Consider the following 18,487-nt stretch of genomic DNA (forward strand, 5'->3'; position numbering starts at 1 on the left):
GATGGTATAATGTTTGTTGTGGCTCAGATGGTATAATGTTTGTTGTGGCTCAGATGGTATAATGTTTGATGTGGATCAGATGGTATAATGTTTGATGTGGCTCAGATGGTATAATGTTTGTTGTGGCTCAGATGGTATAATGTTTGTTGTGGCTCAGATGGTATAATGTTTGTTGTGGCTCAGATGGTATAATGTTTGTTGTGGCTCAGATGGTATAATGTTTGTTGTGGCTCAGATGGAATGATGTTTGTTGTGGCTCAGATGGTATAATGTTTGTTGTGGCTCAGATGGTATAATGTTTGTTGTGGCTCAGATGGCATGGTGTTTGTTGTGGCTCAGATGGTATAATGTTTGTCGTGGCTCAGATGGTATAATGTTTGTTGTGGCTCAGATGGTATAATGTTTCTTGTGGCTCAGATGGTGTGATATCTGTTGTTGGATATTGTTTCACAAATGTCCGGTGATCGTAAAGTCCGGTGTCATACTGTGTATATTCTCGGTCAACATCAATGGTTGCAATTATTGTCTGCTGTTGCAGAGAGCGCAATGTGTTCAATGCTGTGTTTTGGCTCAGACGTTTTATCTTACAGTCGTGCAACGTTTTAACGAGAGGTAATGATGGTGGCTTCGTTCTGTGCTGGGTAGGTGTGTATGATGTCTATGCCTCGTGGAAGAGACATTGCATTCCGAAGTGGGAAAGTTAAGGGCCTGCTGATGATGCCTGGTTGGTGAGCAAGTATGGGATGGGAGTGCATCAAGTCGTCATCCGGGATGGGAGAAGGTGTTTCCCTCCGACGGAAATACTCAGAAACTGTGTTGTAATCAATGGATGACCTATGGCTGCGGCGGTGGCAGGAGTGACTGAGGTGGTGAGGCCTGGGGCGTGCACCACCCATACTGACGCCCCACATTGCGTACGCCTCAACCTGAGCCCGGACCACACTGTCCAATGAGTCGTATATGCTCCTGTGGGAATCCTGGTGTTGGAGAGGAGGAAGAGTTCTTCCAACGTACAGACCAAGACGGGCAGCCAGGAGGCCCAGGTCCAGTAAATATACTACTGAGGATGTCTCCAGGTTTGCATAACATGCTGAGTCGTCGTCTTCCATGTCGTGCACAGCGGAGTGGTTATCACTGTTGTCGTCCAGCACAGAGTAATAGTTATCCCTGTTGTCGTCCAGCACGGCATAGCCTTGATCTTCAATATTACTTATCTCCTCCCTCAGGGTCGCCACGTCGTAGTCTTCTTCAGAAAACTGCCATGAAAAAGCTTTTAGATCAATACTGATGATGAATAAGAACTTAAACCACACAACTTATATAAATCAACCTAACTATTATTATATCAAAACATTGCATTTTAGAAAGCTAAAAAGTAACCTGATAACTACTGACCTTCTTCTTCCAGCACGAGTTCATGAACATTCCCAGACCCGTGACGCATATGACTAAAAAAATCCGGATCAAACCCATAGGGTAACTGTATTTCTTCTCTGTAATAAGGGAAAGCGATCAGCACGTTTTAGATTATTGTTGCAAGTAATTAAAATTAGGATTAGAACCGTCATAAAAACATAAAAATAAAAGTAGCTGCAGAGTGCTCACTGGCCTATAGGAGGCACCTCCTTATAACATCCACCCAATCTCATTCACATGTATTTCTAATCTCCAATTGAAACAATCCAATTATTCCACATCTATTATGTTATGCGAAGACTTGTTTCTTAACTCAACAACTATATTTCCAAACCAGTATTTACCCGAGTTTTTCTTGGATCTAAAGTTTTCCTATTTAAATGCATTGTTTTGAGGTCTGGTTTCATGTTAGTAATTCCTTGATTGACAGGGCGAGACACCTGTTATCTTACACGATCTTGATGTAATAGTGGTTGCTATCAGATATGTTATCGAGGAACATGCTTTGTCCATCCATTAAATGAGATTATCAGTGATTAATCGGTGATTAATTGAAATTATCAGTGTTAGGCATCAGTGTTTGTGGGGTGTAGTAGTTCCCTGATTGACAGGGCGAGACACCTGTTATCGTACATGACCTTGATGTAATATTGGTTGTTATCAGATATGTTATCGAGGAAAATGCTTTGTCCATTCATTAAATGAGATTATAAGTGGTTAATCGGTGATTAATTGAGATTATCAGTGTTAGGCATCAGTGTTTGTGGGGTGTAACCCTAATTGTGCTTACGTGGGGTTGAGCTTCAGTTCTTGGGCCCCGCTTCTCAGTGGATGAATGTTTTTTGTGTGTGCATGCGCGTGTGTGAGAGCTCACCTAGTTATACTCACTTCGGTGTTTGAGGGGCGTAACCCTAATTGTGCTTACGTGGGGTTGAGCTGCAGTTCCTTGGCCCCACCGCTCAGAGCATGAATTTACTCACCTAATTCACCTAATTGTGCTTGCGGGGTTTGAGCTTTGGCTCTTTGGTCCCGCCTCTCGACCGTCAATCAACTGGTGAACAAATTCCTGAGCCTACTGGGCTCTATCATATCTACATTTAAAACTGTGTATGGAGTCAGCCTCCACCACATCACTGCCTAATGCATTCCACCAGTTAACTACTCTGACACTGAAAAAGTTCTTTCTAACGTCTCTGTGGCTCATTTGGGTACTCAGTTTCCACCTGTGTCCCCTTGTTCACGTACCACCAGTGTTGAATAGTTTATCCTTGTCTACCCTGTCAATACCCCTGAGGATTTTGTAGGTAGTGATGTGTGTGTGTATGTGTGTACTCACCTATTTGTGCTTGGGGGGTTGAGCTCTGGCTCTTTGGTCCCGCTTCTCAACTGTCAATAAACTAGTGTACAGGTTCCTGACCATACTGGGCTCTATCATATCTACACTTGTAACTGTGTATGGAATCAGCTTCCACAACATCACTGCCTAATGCATTCCATTTGTCAGCCACTGTGTGTGTGTGAGCTCACCTATTTGTAACCCTAACTGAACTTACGTGGGGTTGAGTTTCAGGTCTTGAATCCCGACTCTCAGCGGATCTGTGTGGGTGTGTGTGTGTGTGTGTACTCACCTATTTGTGCTTGCGGGGGTTGAGCTTTGGCTCTTTGGTCCCGCCTTCACAAACACAAACTGTGTGTGTGTGTGTGTGTGTGTGTATTCACCTGGTTGTACTTGCGGGGGTTGAGCTCAGCTCTTTCGGCCTACCTCTCCACTGTTACTAACTACTAAATTTTTCCACACCACACACACACCCCAGGAAGCAGCCCATGACAGCTGACTAACTCCCAGGTACCTATTTACTGCTAGGTAACAGGGGCATTAGAGTGAAAGAAACTCTGCCTATTGTTTCTCGCCGGCGTCCGGGATCGAACTCGGAACCACAGGAACACGCGTCTAGTGTGCTGTCCGATCAGCCACCGGCCACCGACACACTCACCACTGTGTGTGTGTGTGTGTGTGTGAGCTCACCTAGTTGTATCCACCAGTTTGTAATTGTTGAGCTTTGGCTCTTTGGTCCCACCTCTCAATAGACAAACATGTTAAAAGTGTAGCGTAATTGTGCTTACGTGGATTGTGGCATCATTGTTTGAGGGGTGTAACCCTAATTGTTTCTTACGTGGGGTTGAGTTTCAGTTCTTGGGCCCCATCTCTCAGCGGGAAAAAATGCTTTTGTGAGTGTGTGTGTGTGTGTGCATGAGTAGTAGGGATGACGACTCACACACAATTTTTTTTTTTTAATATCGTGTTTGTGACGTCGGTTTTCCAGTAATTTAAAATATCATGTGTGAGGTGTCGGGGGTTCCAGGTAAACTCTACAGACAACTTTTGTTTGTTTTAAAAATCGCGCATTTTTCAAAGATCATTTTCGGATAAAGCGATCATAAATGTATATTAAGAGTTCTTATGAGGAAAATAATTTCATAGAAGTTTGTTAAGAGTTCTTATGGGGAAAATCCAAATTTTTCTGAGTTCAATTTTATGAAAATATTTCAGAGTTCATATTATCATAGGAGTTTATTTACAAATTTATGACCAAAATTTGTAAAAAAAATAAACATTTTCAGAGAATATGTTCATAGAAATTTTGTTAGGGAAAGTAGGCATCTTAGCTGTGACTTTTAGTTTGTATATCAATTTATGGCTGTTTTCACCTGTAAAGACCTAAATTGAACAGAGACCATTTTAAACACCGAAAATTATTCAGAGCCCATTTGAAGACCGATTTTCTTCAGAGTCCATATATGACCAAAAAATATGACAGAGACCATTTGAAGACCGAAATGAACCTAAATTTGACAGATTATTTTAGACCAAATAATTTCAAAGACCATATAAGACTGGAAAGAGACAAAGATTAGTTTAGACCCAAATATTGTCAGAGACCAGTAAAAGATCTAAATTATTCAGAGAAGAGTAGAAATCCGAAAATAGTCAGAGACCAGTAGAAATCCGAAAATAATCTGAGAACAGTTAAAAGACCAAAATTAGTCAGAGACCCGTTAAAAGACCAAAATTAGTCAGAGACCAGTTTATGCCAAAAATCAGTCAAAGTCCATTTCATCACCAGAAATGCATCAGAGTCCAGTAAAGACAGAAAATTAATCAAAGACCATTTTCATCCCAATTTTCTTCACAGTCCAGTAAAAGACCTAAATTATTCAGAGTCCAGTAGAAATCTGAAATAGTCAGCGTCCAGTAAAAGACCTAAATTATTCAGAGTCCAGTAGAAATCCGAAAATAGTCAGAGTCCATATAAGACCGAAAATTAGTCAGAGTCTACTTTGAGACCAAAATATGACAGAGTCCACTAAAAGACTCCAAATTAGTCTGAGTCCACTTTAAGACCGAAATATAACAGAGTCCAGTTTCAGACCAATTTTCATGAGAGTTCACTTTTATGACAGAAATTAATCAGAGTCCACTTTGAGACCAAAATATTTCAGAGTTTTACTTACACCTGAGTTATATCTTATATCTGAGTAAATATCTTTGTTAGTAACTGATCAATTTCTCTGAAATTCAAACCCTCTGTATTTCAGACACTGTAAATAAGATCCAAACAATTATCGAGCTCCAGCTCCCATTCTCCACCTTAGATTACTCCTGTAAATTCACTACTATCAGACCAAATTCCCTAAGATTTTAAACCTCAACTACATTTCAGACTTCTGTAAAATAAATGGAAAACAAATTACCGAGCTCCAACTCATGTCCTCTGCTTTAGTTCAATGTTCGTCAAACATAAATATTTCAGATCAAGGCCCTCTCCAGTCTATAAAATTAAACATATCCTATCCTTTAATACTCTTTTGTACTCAGCTATATAAATAATCACTAACAAGCTAATATTCACAAAGTAATAAAATCCACATGGTCAGATGACACCTTACCTTCAATCCCCTTTGTTTACTCAACTAATCAATAATCACACGGTCAGAAATCACACCTTACCTTTTCCCTCCCTCCCCTTCCCATACCTTACCCTCACCCCTCCTTACCTTCACATCCCTTACCTTCCCCGACTCCCTTTCGCCCTTATCTCCCCACACCTTTTGCTCCCCCTTTACCTCCCCAACTTCCTCTTCATCTCGCTCATTCCCCAACTTATCCAGACCTTCAATAATCCTACTGTATTTGTATATTTTCTCTATTTCTCTATTTTCTCTATATTGCATGATAACCACCTACAAAATTTTCAGGGGAATTGACAGGGTGGACAAAGACAAATTCTTCAGCACGGGTGAAACACGAACAAGGGGAAACAGGTGGAAACTGAGTACCAAAATGAACCACAGAGACATTAGAAAGAATTTTTTTCAGTGTCAGAGTAGTTAGTAAATGGAATGCACTAGGCAGTGATATTGTGGAGGCTGACTCAATACATAGTTTCAAATGTAGATATGATAGAGCCCAGTAGGCTCGGGAATCTGTACACCAGTTAATTGACAGTTGAGAGGCGGGACCAAAGAGACAAAGCTCAACCCCCGCAAGCACAAATAGGTGAGTACAGTCTGTCTGTCTGTCTCTCTCTTCCTCTCTCTCTCTCGCCCTCCCTCCCTCTGTTGGGAAGAAAGCTTACTCTCTATTTATTGATTTAAGTTTAATTAATAGATTAATTTAAATTAATCGAAAGACCACCCTATTTTTACTGAAAAGGGAAACAGATAAGACAATAATGGATAAGGACTGATATACCAGAGCCTATGGATAGTGAAACTAGTAAGAGTTATTCTTTAAACCTTTGTGGGCTGTATAATATATTAATGTTCAAGAATAAACTTTCCGTCTATTACACAATGGGGGGTTAATACCAGGAGTAAAATACTTCCAGTACGCTTCATCGAGGCTGGTTCTTCCTCGAATAGAATTAGTAATTCCTACTAAATTATATGCAAATAAACATTAAATAGATTGGTTAGTGACAAGAAGATTATATGATGGTTAAACAAGAAATCATTCTCATTTGAATTTTATGAGGCTATCAAATTGCGCTATAAGTCTCAAATCATATAAATGAAATATTCTTGACTGATAATTGATTATTAATGTCACTTAATGAAAGAAATAACTGAAAAAAGATTCAGCTGCTTAGCTGTAATAGTGAACGGAGAGGTAGAGGTGTGATAGTGTCGTCTGCTACTTGCTGCAACACGTGTGCCCGAGCGTGGCGTGGGAAAATGAGAGGACCACGACCACTTTCAACCCAAGCTGAAATTTCAACTAAATATACCAATTGTTTACACCAAATATCCTGTATCCTCTCTATTCAATAGAAGGAATAGAATTAATTCCTTGTGGACGTACTTGTTGTTTGGGGAGGTCACGTGGCGTAATGATGGACAGTGCACAGTAAAAATTATACAGAGATCTCATAATATTGATAATACTAGGGCACTTAACCTGCTGGTTGTCCACCAAAGCAATCCTTAGATTGTTACTGGAGCAATTGCACGCTCCTAGGCCGATTAACTGCAAGGCCCTATCGTAGAATTGATGGAAATTCGACTCTCCCAGGACGCACGATGTGATTGATGGCATCGCTAGCAGCTCGTGAGCAAGAATGATGGCGTCTTTCCGCCTCTCTCCCTCAACCCTCCTCACGCATTCACAATAGAATTTAATAATCACTGAGAATTCTTTTCCATGTAATTACTGATGTAATGCGTTAATGAGAACAGGGTTGCAATTGTAGGGAATTAAATAATATCATATTCTCGTTAAATGGTGTTAATTGAGAAATGGAGAGAATTTTTATTTCCTCCATAGCGTTCATATGTAACAGATAAAACTGTTACTTGGTGATAATCTTAGTTAATAACTCTCGGTTGTTGGATCAACAAAGTTACATTATCCGTAGTTAATTATTGCATGGGATACTGATAAAATTAGAGAACCATATTCAATTCTCCAACATATTGGTAATAAATATGAGTTGATAGACATTATCTGACGCAATCCTGTCTCTCGATATCATGAGAATGTTAGCAATAAATGCTCAGATAAAGAAATATTAATTTATGTTAGCACTACGCTTAGTAGAATTAATAGTTACTGTACTTAGTATACAATAGTGATGTATTATGATACAATAGTAATGTATCAGTGTTGGAAATTTCCAACATAACTCCGGGGGGGGGGAGGAAACTCGCATAACGGATGTCCCGTAATTGTCAAAGACAGAGACTTTAAGTCTTGTAAAGGAACTCATGTTAAATGTAAACCATGGAATTGTGAATCATCTAAAGTTAATAACTACTAAAGTCTACAATGTACTCAATGACTGGTGTCGCGATGACGTGTAACGGTTATGTTACTAAGTCTTAAAGTTTTGTAAAGTCATAGATTGTCTAGATGGAATAATGTTGTAGTTGATAGCCTACACAAACAAATTAATGATTAAATCATACAATTTAAGGTAACTGAGAATTCACCATGAGGTGAATGTCCTTGGTCATTGTGACTTGTAACTGATTTGTTACGAGACATCACAACACGGTATCATCATGACTACAAAAAATTGGATGGTAAATTATTTGCTCTTAGTCAGAGCTATAATAGGCTTGTAGTTTCCGTTTGCATTGTTGAGCAGCTGCTCTAAGTGGACGTGTGCTCGGTGGATCAGAATTGTTGTCCTCGGAAACTGTAGGTGAAGTTGGTTCTGTTAAACACTCTTGTTCTGCTAATTCGAGAGGTACCAACTTCTCTAATGTTTTTAGGGTAGTAGTACCTCGGCACAAAACCCATACTACTCTCAGGACGTTTTGGTGATCTGGGTGAATAGAGACAATCTTGCCTATAGGCCTTTCTGATTGGGTCCATCACTGTCAATCAGCACTAGGTCTCCTGGTTTTAAGTTGAACCTTATTGTAGGGGCTCGAAGGTCCATAGTGGTACTCTCGTAGAGCTGTGAGGTACTCTTGAGTCCACACCTCATTCCACCTTTCAATTACTCTCGAGAGATGTTGGTAACTTTCCACTAAATCACTCCTAGTCACATGAGAAGGGTCAATGGGATCCTCTTCTGCCAAAGGTATCAGAGGGCTCAGCAGACCTCCATGTATTAAATGTGAGGGACTCAGGGGTTCTCGCTGTGAGAAGTCATCTGATAGGTAAGTTTAGGGGTGGTTGTTGACTCGCGCCTCAATTTCTACGGCGAGTGTTTGGAGTTCAGAGAAACTAATTTTCTGTCGATGTAAGGTCTTCCTTAAACATTTCTTGACGTCCCAATCATACGTTCGTAGAACCCACCTTGCCAGGGGGCTCTGGGAGCTATAAATTTCCAGTGGTATTGTCGTCTCTGCATGACAGACTGCACTTCTGGATGATTCCATATCTCTCATAGGCAGGCTTCTCGTGCCACAAAATTTGAACCATTATCGGATATCATAAGTTTGGGACAGGATCTGCGAGCTGCAAATCTACGAAAAGCTTGGATGAAGGCTTCGGCACTCATGTCAGAAGTCACTTCTAGATGTACGCCTCGTGTGGTTGCACACGTGAAGAGGCAAATATAAGCCTTCACTAGTACTTTATCTGGAGTGCCAGTGAGAAGCAAGGCTCCTGTGTAATCGACACCAGTGGTCTCAAAGGGACGAAGATGGACTACTCTCTCCTTAGGGAGTGGTGGAGGTCCTGGGTAAGGACACACTCGAGCGTCTTATCTTTTGCAGATTACACCGGACTTAATTAGTGATTTGACAGTTTGACGACCTTGGGGAAGCCAATATTTCTGTCTCAAGTTGGTGAGAGTGTCTAACACTCCACCATGTAAAGTACCATATTGATGATGATGTAAAACTAGAAGTTTTGTAATAATGTGGTGACGTGGTAGAAGGATCGGATTCTTTGTATCCAAATCGATTTCTGCATGAAGCAGACGTCCTCCACACCTTAATATATTATGAGTGTTGGTAACATACCAGATACCTAGAGACTTGGTTAATTTATTTGGAAGATTTTCATATTCACTTCCATACGTCTCTTGTTGTGCACGTTTGATCCAGTAGAGGATAGGATTGGGAAACTTATGCCTGATTCCTATCTTAGCAAGAAAGTCAAACACATGTGCTGTCACTCTTAATAACTTACTCAAGTTAGAATAATTGTGAGGATTAATAGCTGAGATTCTATGAGGTTCTGGGTCTTTCATGGTAGTAGTGATACTGGTCACTATGACTTGTGGTTTCTGTTTGGGCCACTGACCGCTAACAAGCCATGAAGGTCCATTAAACCACATCGAAGACTTGATTAGCTGTTTTAATGTTAAGCCTCTTGATAGGTAATCTGCAGGATTGTCCTTGGTGGGGACATGTCTGAATTTATATCCCGCAGATAATTCATGAATTTCCCTAACACGATTACTAACGTAGGGAGTTACTAACGTAGGGAGTTTTATTGTTATTATTTTTTACCCATTGTAAGACTGCCTCATTGTCTGACCACACTACGATTTCACCAAAGTGAATATTATTCTTGTCTTGGTCAGGCAATGAGCCATTCTCACACCCACCAGCAATGCAGTTAACTCCATTTGAAATAAAGATCTCTTCTTGATTGGAGCAACTCTTGCTTTAGATGTGAGTAAAAATGATTGTACATTATTGACTAAGTAGGCTGCAGCGCCATACGCTTTGCCTGAGGCATTGCAAAAGACGTGCAGATTTGTGGGTAAGTTTTGTCCTGAAGCATTACGAGGAAATTTCAGAACACCTAATTGATTGAAATCCGTTGCGAGTATTTGCCATTTATCTTGCAACTCAATTGACAACGGATCATCCCATCCCATATGTTTCTGCCAGCATTCCTGCACGAGGAGTTTGCCCCTTATTAAAATAGGGCTAAGTAAACCCAAAGGGTAAACGGTTGACTGACATACGAGAGTAATTTTCTCATGGAAAGGGTTGAATTATTGGTTTGTACTGACTTGACATTCATCTCGTCTGTAACTGTGTTCCATTCCACGCCCAGAACCTTTAATTGATTAGGCACCCGATAACCCGGAAATTCTTTCTCGATTATCTGGTTTAATGATTTGTTGTTTGAGGCCCATGATTGTAGTGGCATATTGGCTCCTAACAACTCACGGTTAGCCTCATTGTAGATTTCTACCAATTTGGATTTGTCATTAGTAGTTCCCTGGAAATTATCGACATACAAGTTGTCACTAATCTCCGTTTTATAAGGGCTATCTGACTTCTTCAAATGTGTATTTAATGTGGCTTGAAGTAGAAACGGTGAAGAAGTCGTTCCGAATAGCACAGAGGCAAACCGGTAGGTTACGATATCACTGTCAGGATCCAGTGGGTCCTTTATCCAGAGAAATTTGGTGTAATTACGATCCTCCACTTGTAAGCCTACTCTAAGGAAAGCTTTACTGATATCAGCAGTATAAGCGAAAATACCAGTGCAGAATCTTAACAATACGTCATGTAGCCTTTGTGTCAGGCTAGGTCCTGTTTGGAGACATTCATTCAAGGACACACTGTTTGCCTTCACTTTGGCAATACAGTTGTAGACGATACGTATTGGTGTTGTCAATGAATCTTTCACCACAGCGTGATGGGGTAAATAGTGACCTGTTTTTCAGTCATCATTATCAACAACTTCGATAAATTTACTGTTGAGTTGTTGTTGAATTAATTGATGATACATGTTCAATTTATCTGGCTGTTTCTTCAGCCGTATTAATTGAGACTGTAATTGAGAGGCTGCCATGTAATAATTAACTGGAAGTTGTGGATGATTCAACTTCCATGGCAGTCTCACCCAGTATTGTTTGTCTTTATAGACAACTGTGTCCAGATATTGCTGGTAAGTCCACATATCATCAGGGCTTGGTTGTTCAGGGACAATACCTAAAGTGTCTAAATTCCACAGACGAAATACAGGTGGATCAGACTCATTATCTTCAGATATTTCTCTGAAATGTAGGGGGTGACTGTTCCAAGCCTAGTCACGCCACTATTGAATTGTTAGTTTGTTTGTTGGTTGACGCAGTTTTTGTTGGAAAAGCACCAGTCCAGTAAGCAATTTGCCTCTGTAGCGAGTAGATTATCCCAATAACCCAATATCCTCACACAATTCACCGACCAGCTAAGTTCCTTGATCAAGTATTTTTCCTTTCATCCCCTGGGAGGGGGAGTTCTGTAGCGAGTAGATTATCCCAATAATATACTCGCTCCAAATGCTTTGTTAATATTCCTGTCAACCTTTGGAGATGAATGAGGTGAGGCGTTGCCCGGGCATATAAGCAGCAATAGCAAACATTAACCAGTGTCTACTTTCAAGTGTGGTCTAGAGCAGACACTTGCGAGATACTGTACCAACGCTCAGTGCGCTCAACTCACACCAACGTATCACCTGTGTACTTCTGTATATTCGACCAAATATATATATATAGTATCTTAGTGTCTGTGTTTATTTGTCACCATACTTTACGTAACAATAGAACCGTTAGCTTGGTGACCCCAGAGAGTTTCGACGATACCCAGCCACGATGGACTACAACATGGACTCTCACTGGACCTCCACTGCTGCTGCTTGCTGTGGACCGCAGCCACCTGTCATGGAACGTTGCCAACACCCTTGCCATAGCTATGATTTTCATCGCGATCGTCTCTGCATTTTCATCTACTACGGCTTGCTGCTCCACAATCACTACTCACTCATCTGGCAGCTTCATCAGTAACTACATAATGTGTGATCTACAGCCTGTCCTGCCGACTCTCCGTCGCTGCCAGGGCACTGCTTGTTCTACAGGGGCGCCCACGAAAGCTGCTCTTTCGTCAGATTCATCTACACGTTCACTGCATTCTGATACTCTGCTGACTCAAGCACTTTGCGCAGTACAGGACTTACAGCTTGCGTTTCCGACTCTTCGTCGCCTCCAGGACAATTCAGCTCTAGCAGAGATTCCCTCGTTGTCCTAACTACGTGCCTACATTACCTCCTATTGTCCTGGTGCCCGAGCCCATCCGCCCCGGATCTAAATGCTCCACCAGCGACCCAAGGACGCAACAATTATGCACATTCTTCTCTCCTGCTACACCGAGCTTGTCCACACACTGCCTACATCTTTTGGTACCAGACTACAATTTCCACTGTCAACAATGTAGTACTCGGCGTGTACAGTCCTAATCAACCCAAGACGCTACAGCTTCGACACAGAGCAGACAACAGACTACGACCGCATCGAGCCGCCACGCTCTCGCTCCCCGAGTTTAGACACTCACAAATCTCAATCGAGCCGCCACGCTGTTACGAACCCGGATCCAACGTCCGAGCCTGGAGCAGTGACAAACACGCCATCTGTGGGTCAGCTCCCGAAACCCCCGCCAAACGAACGACGACACCTAGTGAGGACAGCGTGTACTGGCCTCGAGGACCAGTTTCCAGTCTGGTTCAGCGCTCAACACCGCCGCTCCTGACCTCTGGTGAGGTGGTGCTCCGACGACAACGCCATCTATGGAGTGGATATGTCGGGCGTTTGTATCTGAGCCTGTGAGTGTGGTGTATTAGTGTCCCGGTTATTAATGACGTGTCTGCTTACAGAGCCGACCTGGGACCACTGTGTTGAAGGTGGAGTCAGTCTACCCGAGGCAGCCAGTCTCCATACAGTGAAGTTTGCTGCAGCTGTCGTGACGTCGTCCCCCCGGAAGAACACTGTGGTGTGTTAAGCCTGCCAGTGGAGTGGCAGTGGAAGGATTTACCCGGGACCGACGGTTGGAGACGATAATCCACTGGGGTATTGAGGACAGGAGGGTGATTGGTGATATCACACGAGACTCCTGTCTAGGGCGTACCCCTTTTATCGTTCGTTGAGTGGCCGTACCAGCCTTGGTGGCTCAGTACCTGCCAGCAGACCTGCTGGACGTGTGGTTGACGGCCTCCACGACGGTGCCCCCAGTGGACCTGTGTTGTGGCTGACCTGTGGCCAGGGTAGACTCGGCGTTCTCCGAGGACACGTCTTGAGGCCACGAAGAAAGCACCGCGGACTCAGCACCTAGCTTCGAGGATCCATAGTCTCCAGCAGAAGACTACAGTGTTGATCCCCTTTGTAAAGTGTTAATACCCCTCCCCCTTGTGTACGTTGTACTTTTATATATTTAAATGGTGAAGGTTATATTATATTATATTAAGTTCTTACCTTTCTTTCCCTACTCCCTTTAAGTTACTTGCGTCACGGATCGCATCCCTTGATAGCCTCTACTGGCTTGGGGCCGGATATATATCTTCCTCTAACTACATCAGAGTAAGAACCCCGTTGCGTCCCGAGAGGGCCGTAACACACGCTCTCCCACATAGAGCTCCACGACTCCGGCCTCACTCAGCTCTCTGCTCTGCTCCAGGCTTCGTCTCAACGTCTGCGACACTGCTAAATCCAGAGACACATCCGCCGACTACGCAGTTCACTTTTCGACCCCAATTACCAGCCGCACCACAACCTGATCCTACGACGACGGACGATCCTGTGCGACCTCCCACCCTACGACCCCAGTTAGATGACATCAGCGAAGAGGAGGAAGTTAACTTTAATGGTTATGTAACGCGAGCAGGGCGTACAATTCACCGACCAGCTAAGTTCCTTGATCAAGTATTTTTCCTTTCATCCCCTGGGAGGGGGAGTTCTGTAGCGAGTAGATTATCCCAATAATATACTCGCTCCAAATGCTTTGTTAATATTCCTGTCAACCTTTGGAGATGAATGAGGTGAGGCGTTGCCCGGGCATATAAGCAGCAATAGCAAACATTAACCAGAGTCTACTTTCAAGTGTGGTCTAGAGCAGACACTTGCGAGATACTGTACCAACGCTCAGTGCGCTCAACTCACACCAACGTATCACCTGTGTACTTCTGTATATTCGACCAAATATATATATAGTATCTTAGTGTCTGTGTTTATTTGTCACCATACTTTACGTAACAATAGAACCGTTACACCTCCAGCAGATGACAACAAATTCATTCCGTGTTGTCTGGTGCATCCTGTTATAAATTTGTAATAATAGTCAGCGCCTATTAGGATACCAACGTCTGTTTGGCAGTCAGAATTTATTTTGGGATCCACTAGCCTCATGCGGTTTCGTCTGAGATATCTCGCAGTGCTAGCTAGTCCTGTGACCTGTAGGTCTGAAGGAAGTTTATCTATTACCACCGCTTGTATTGGACTAGTGGAAGATCCAAGTCTCACCAATACCTTGACTACTTGGCATTCACGAGGTCCACTATTAGTCAAGAACCCAGAAATATTCAGTCTTACACTTTTGGCAGATTTTAATTTCAACTGCTCGACTAATTGTTGTGTGATGAAAGTTTTCTGTGATCCTTGATCAAAGAGACCTCTAGTGTTAACTTTAGACTTCCTATCAATTAGGTGAGTTGAGCTGTAGGCAGAGTAGTATTGTTGCCTGACTCAGTAGCAAGTACATTTATTTCTTGGTGTATCTTGCAATATTGTACTGTGGTAGAATTCATAGAATCCTCCCTAGGTGTCACAGATTGTGAAGAAGTTTTTCTACATAAGGCATAATGATGCACACCTTTGTTGCATCTACTGCACAACCGTAGATGTACTACACATTATTCGTAAGTCCGTACAAGACATGGTGGACTACATCACCCAAAAGGCAGTAAACAGGTTTATCCCGGCCCGACCGGAAAAAAACCGAGAAGCAAAAGAAGAATCCGTGGTTTAATAGGGCATGTATGAAAGCAAAGGAACTGAACAAAACTGCGTGGAGGAACTTCTGAACTAACAGAACACCAGAAAGCAGAGAAATATCAGAGAACCAGGAACGATTATGTTAGTGTGAGAAGATAAGCTGACAAAAAGTATGAAAATGATATAGCTAATAAAGCCAAGTCTGAACCAAAACTACTACACAGTCACATCAGGAGGAAAACAACAGTGAAGGAACAGGTGATGAAACTTAGAACGAGTGAGGACAGGTACACAGAGAATGGCAAAGAGGTGTGTGAAGAACTCAACAAGAGTTCCAGGAGGTCTTCACAATAGAACAAGAAGTCACTGGGCTAGGAGAGGTGGCCATAAAGCAGGCAGCCTTGGAAGGGTTCGAAATTACAAGAGAAGATTCAAGAGGCACCTGTTGGAGTTGGACGTGAGAAAGGCTGTAGGTCCGGGCGGAACCTCACCACGGGTATTGAAAGAGTGTTTAGGAGTGCTTTGCGTGCCACTCTCCACAGTATATAGTAGGTCACTGGAAACGGGAGACCTACCAGAAGTATGGAAGACGGCTAATGTAGTCCCAGTATAAAAAAAGGGTGACAGACAAGAGGCACTGAACTACAGGCCAGTGTCCTTAACTTGTATACCATGCAGGGTGATGGAGAAGATTGTGAGAACAAAACCTAGTAACACATCTGGAGAGAAGGGAGTTCGTGACAATCCATCAACATGGGTTCAGGGAGGGTAAATCTTGTCTTACAGGCTTAACAGAATTCTACGATCAGGTGACAAAGATTAAGCTAGAGAGAGAAGGATGGGTGGATTGCATTTTTTTGGACTGTCGGTGCCTAAGCAATAGGAAGCAGAGAGTTACAGTGAGGGGTGAGACCTCAGATTGGCATGAAATCACCAGTGGAGTCCCACAGGGCTCTGTACTCAGACCTATCCTGTTTCTGATACACGTAAAATGGTCTCCCAAAAGGCATATACTCATTTCTCTCAATGTTTGCTGACGACGCCAAAATTATGAGAAGGATTAATACTGAGGAGGACAGCTTGAGGCTTCAAGAAGACCTGGACAAGCTGCAAGAATGACCGAAACAATGGTTGTTAGAGTTTAACCCAAGCAAATGTAATGCAATCAAAATAGTGGTAGGGAGCAAGAGACCAGATACACGGTATTATTTGGAAGATGAAATACTTCAAGAGTCCGAGAGAGAGAAAGACCTGGGGGTTGATATCACGCCAGACGTATCACCTGAAGCTCATATCAAGAGGATAACATCAGCTGCATATGCCAGGTTGGCTAACATAAGAATGGCCTTTAGAGACTTGTGTAAGGAATCTTTCAGAACACACTATACCACATATGTCAGACCAACCTTGGAGTATGCAACTCCAGCATGGAGTTCATATCTAGTCAAGCATAAGACTAAACTGGAACAGGTTCAAAGGTTTGCTACCAGACTAGTACCCGAACTGAGGGGTATGAGCTACGAGGAGAGACTATGGGAATCACGTCACTGGGAGACAGAAGAGTTAGAGTGGACATGATCACCACATAGGGGGGGGGGGGGGCCGGTCGGCCGAGCGGACAGCACGCGGATCTTGTGATCCTGTGGTCCCGGGTTCGATCCCGGGCGCCGGCGAGAAACAATGGGCAGAGTTTCTTTCACCCTTTGCCCCTGTTACCTAGCAGTAAAATAGGTACCTGGGTGTTAGTCAGCTGTCACGGGCTGCATCCTGGGGGTGGAGGCCTGGTCGAGGACCGGGCCGCGGGGACACTAAAGCCCCGAAATCATCTCAAGATAACCTCAAGAAGAAGATAACCACATACAAGATAATCAGAGGAATTGATAGGGTAGATAAAGACAGACTATTTAACACAAGGGGAACACTCACTAGGGGACACAGGTGGAAATTGAATGCCCAAATGAGCCATATAGACGTTAGAAAGAGTTTTTCAGAGTTAGAGTAATAGACAAATGGAATGCATTAGGAAGTGATGTGGTGGAGGCTGACTCCATACACAGTTTCGAGTGTAGATATGACAGAGCCCAGTAGGCTCAGGAGCCTGTACATTAGTTGATTGACAGTTGAGAGGCGGGACCAAAGAGCCAGAGCTCAACCCCTCAAGCACAAATAGGTGAGCACACACACACCTCACTCACTCAAACTCACACAAACTAGGTGAGTACACACACACAAAACCCAGAGCTCAACTCTTAGAGTCCAGTTGGCTCGGGAATCGGTACACCCGTCGATTGATAGTTGAGAGGCAGGACCAAAGAGCCAGAGCTCAACCCCGCAAGCACAAATAGGTGAGTACAAATAGGTGAGCACACACACACACACACACACACACACACACACACACACACACACACACACACACACACACACACACACACATAAAAAGAATAACGTCTGCGGCATATGCGAGGCTGGCTAACATCAGAACAGCGTTCAGGAACCTGTGTAACGAATCATTCAGAATCTTGTACACCACATATGTAAGACCAATCCTGGAGTATGCGGCCCCAGCATGGAGCCCGTACCTTGTCAAGCACAAGACGAAGCTGGAAAAAGTCCAAAGGTATGCTACTAGACTAGTCCCAGAACTAAGAGGCATGAGTTACGAGGAAAGGCTGCGGGAAATGCACCTTACGACACTGGAAGACAGAAGAGTAAGGGGAGACATGATCACAACCTACAAAATCCTCAGAGGAATCTACCGGGTAAACAAGGATAAACTATTCAACACTGGTGGGACGCGAACAAGGGGATACAGGTGGAAACTGAGTACCCCACATGAGCCACAGAGACGTTAGAAGGAACTTTTTCAGTGTCAGAGTAGTTAACGGATGGAATGCACCAGGCAGTGATGTGGTGGAGGCTGACTCCATACACAGTTTTAAATGTAGATATGATAGAGCCCAGTAGGCTCAGGAATCTGTACACCAGTTGATTGATAGTTGAGAGGCGGGACCAAAGAGCCAAAGCTCAACCCCCGTAAGCACAAATAGGTGAGTACAAATAGGTGAGTACACACACACACACACACACACACACACACACACACACACACACACACACACACACACACACACACACACACACACACACACACACACACACATACACACACACACATACACACACACACATACACACACACACACACACACACACACACACACACACACACACACACACACACACACACACACACACACACACACACACACACACTAAAGAAATTGTTCACGACTTTTGTTAGGCCAAAGCTAGAATATGCAGCGGTTGTGTGGTGCCCATATCTTAAGAAG

The 18,487-nt window shown here is 43.1% G+C and overlaps 1 protein-coding gene across 1 annotated transcript in view; it reads right to left on the bottom strand.

Annotated features, from left to right (window-relative positions):
* Window positions 1-358: 358 nt before the first annotated feature.
* The window catches only part of LOC123772236 (uncharacterized), a 195,014-nt gene continuing 176,885 nt past the window's right edge, over window positions 359-18,487 (bottom strand). The window contains exons 12-13 of the mRNA XM_069311336.1: window positions 1,396-1,493; window positions 359-1,256 (exon numbers count right to left, since the gene is read on the bottom strand). Of these exons, the coding sequence (XP_069167437.1) occupies window positions 603-1,256; window positions 1,396-1,493 (752 nt within the window). The 3' untranslated portion in view covers window positions 359-602. The remainder of the gene's footprint in view (window positions 1,257-1,395; window positions 1,494-18,487) is intronic.

The sequence above is a fragment of the Procambarus clarkii genome, chromosome 69 (assembly GCF_040958095.1).
Source record: "Procambarus clarkii isolate CNS0578487 chromosome 69, FALCON_Pclarkii_2.0, whole genome shotgun sequence".
NCBI lineage: Eukaryota > Metazoa > Arthropoda > Malacostraca > Decapoda > Cambaridae > Procambarus > Procambarus clarkii.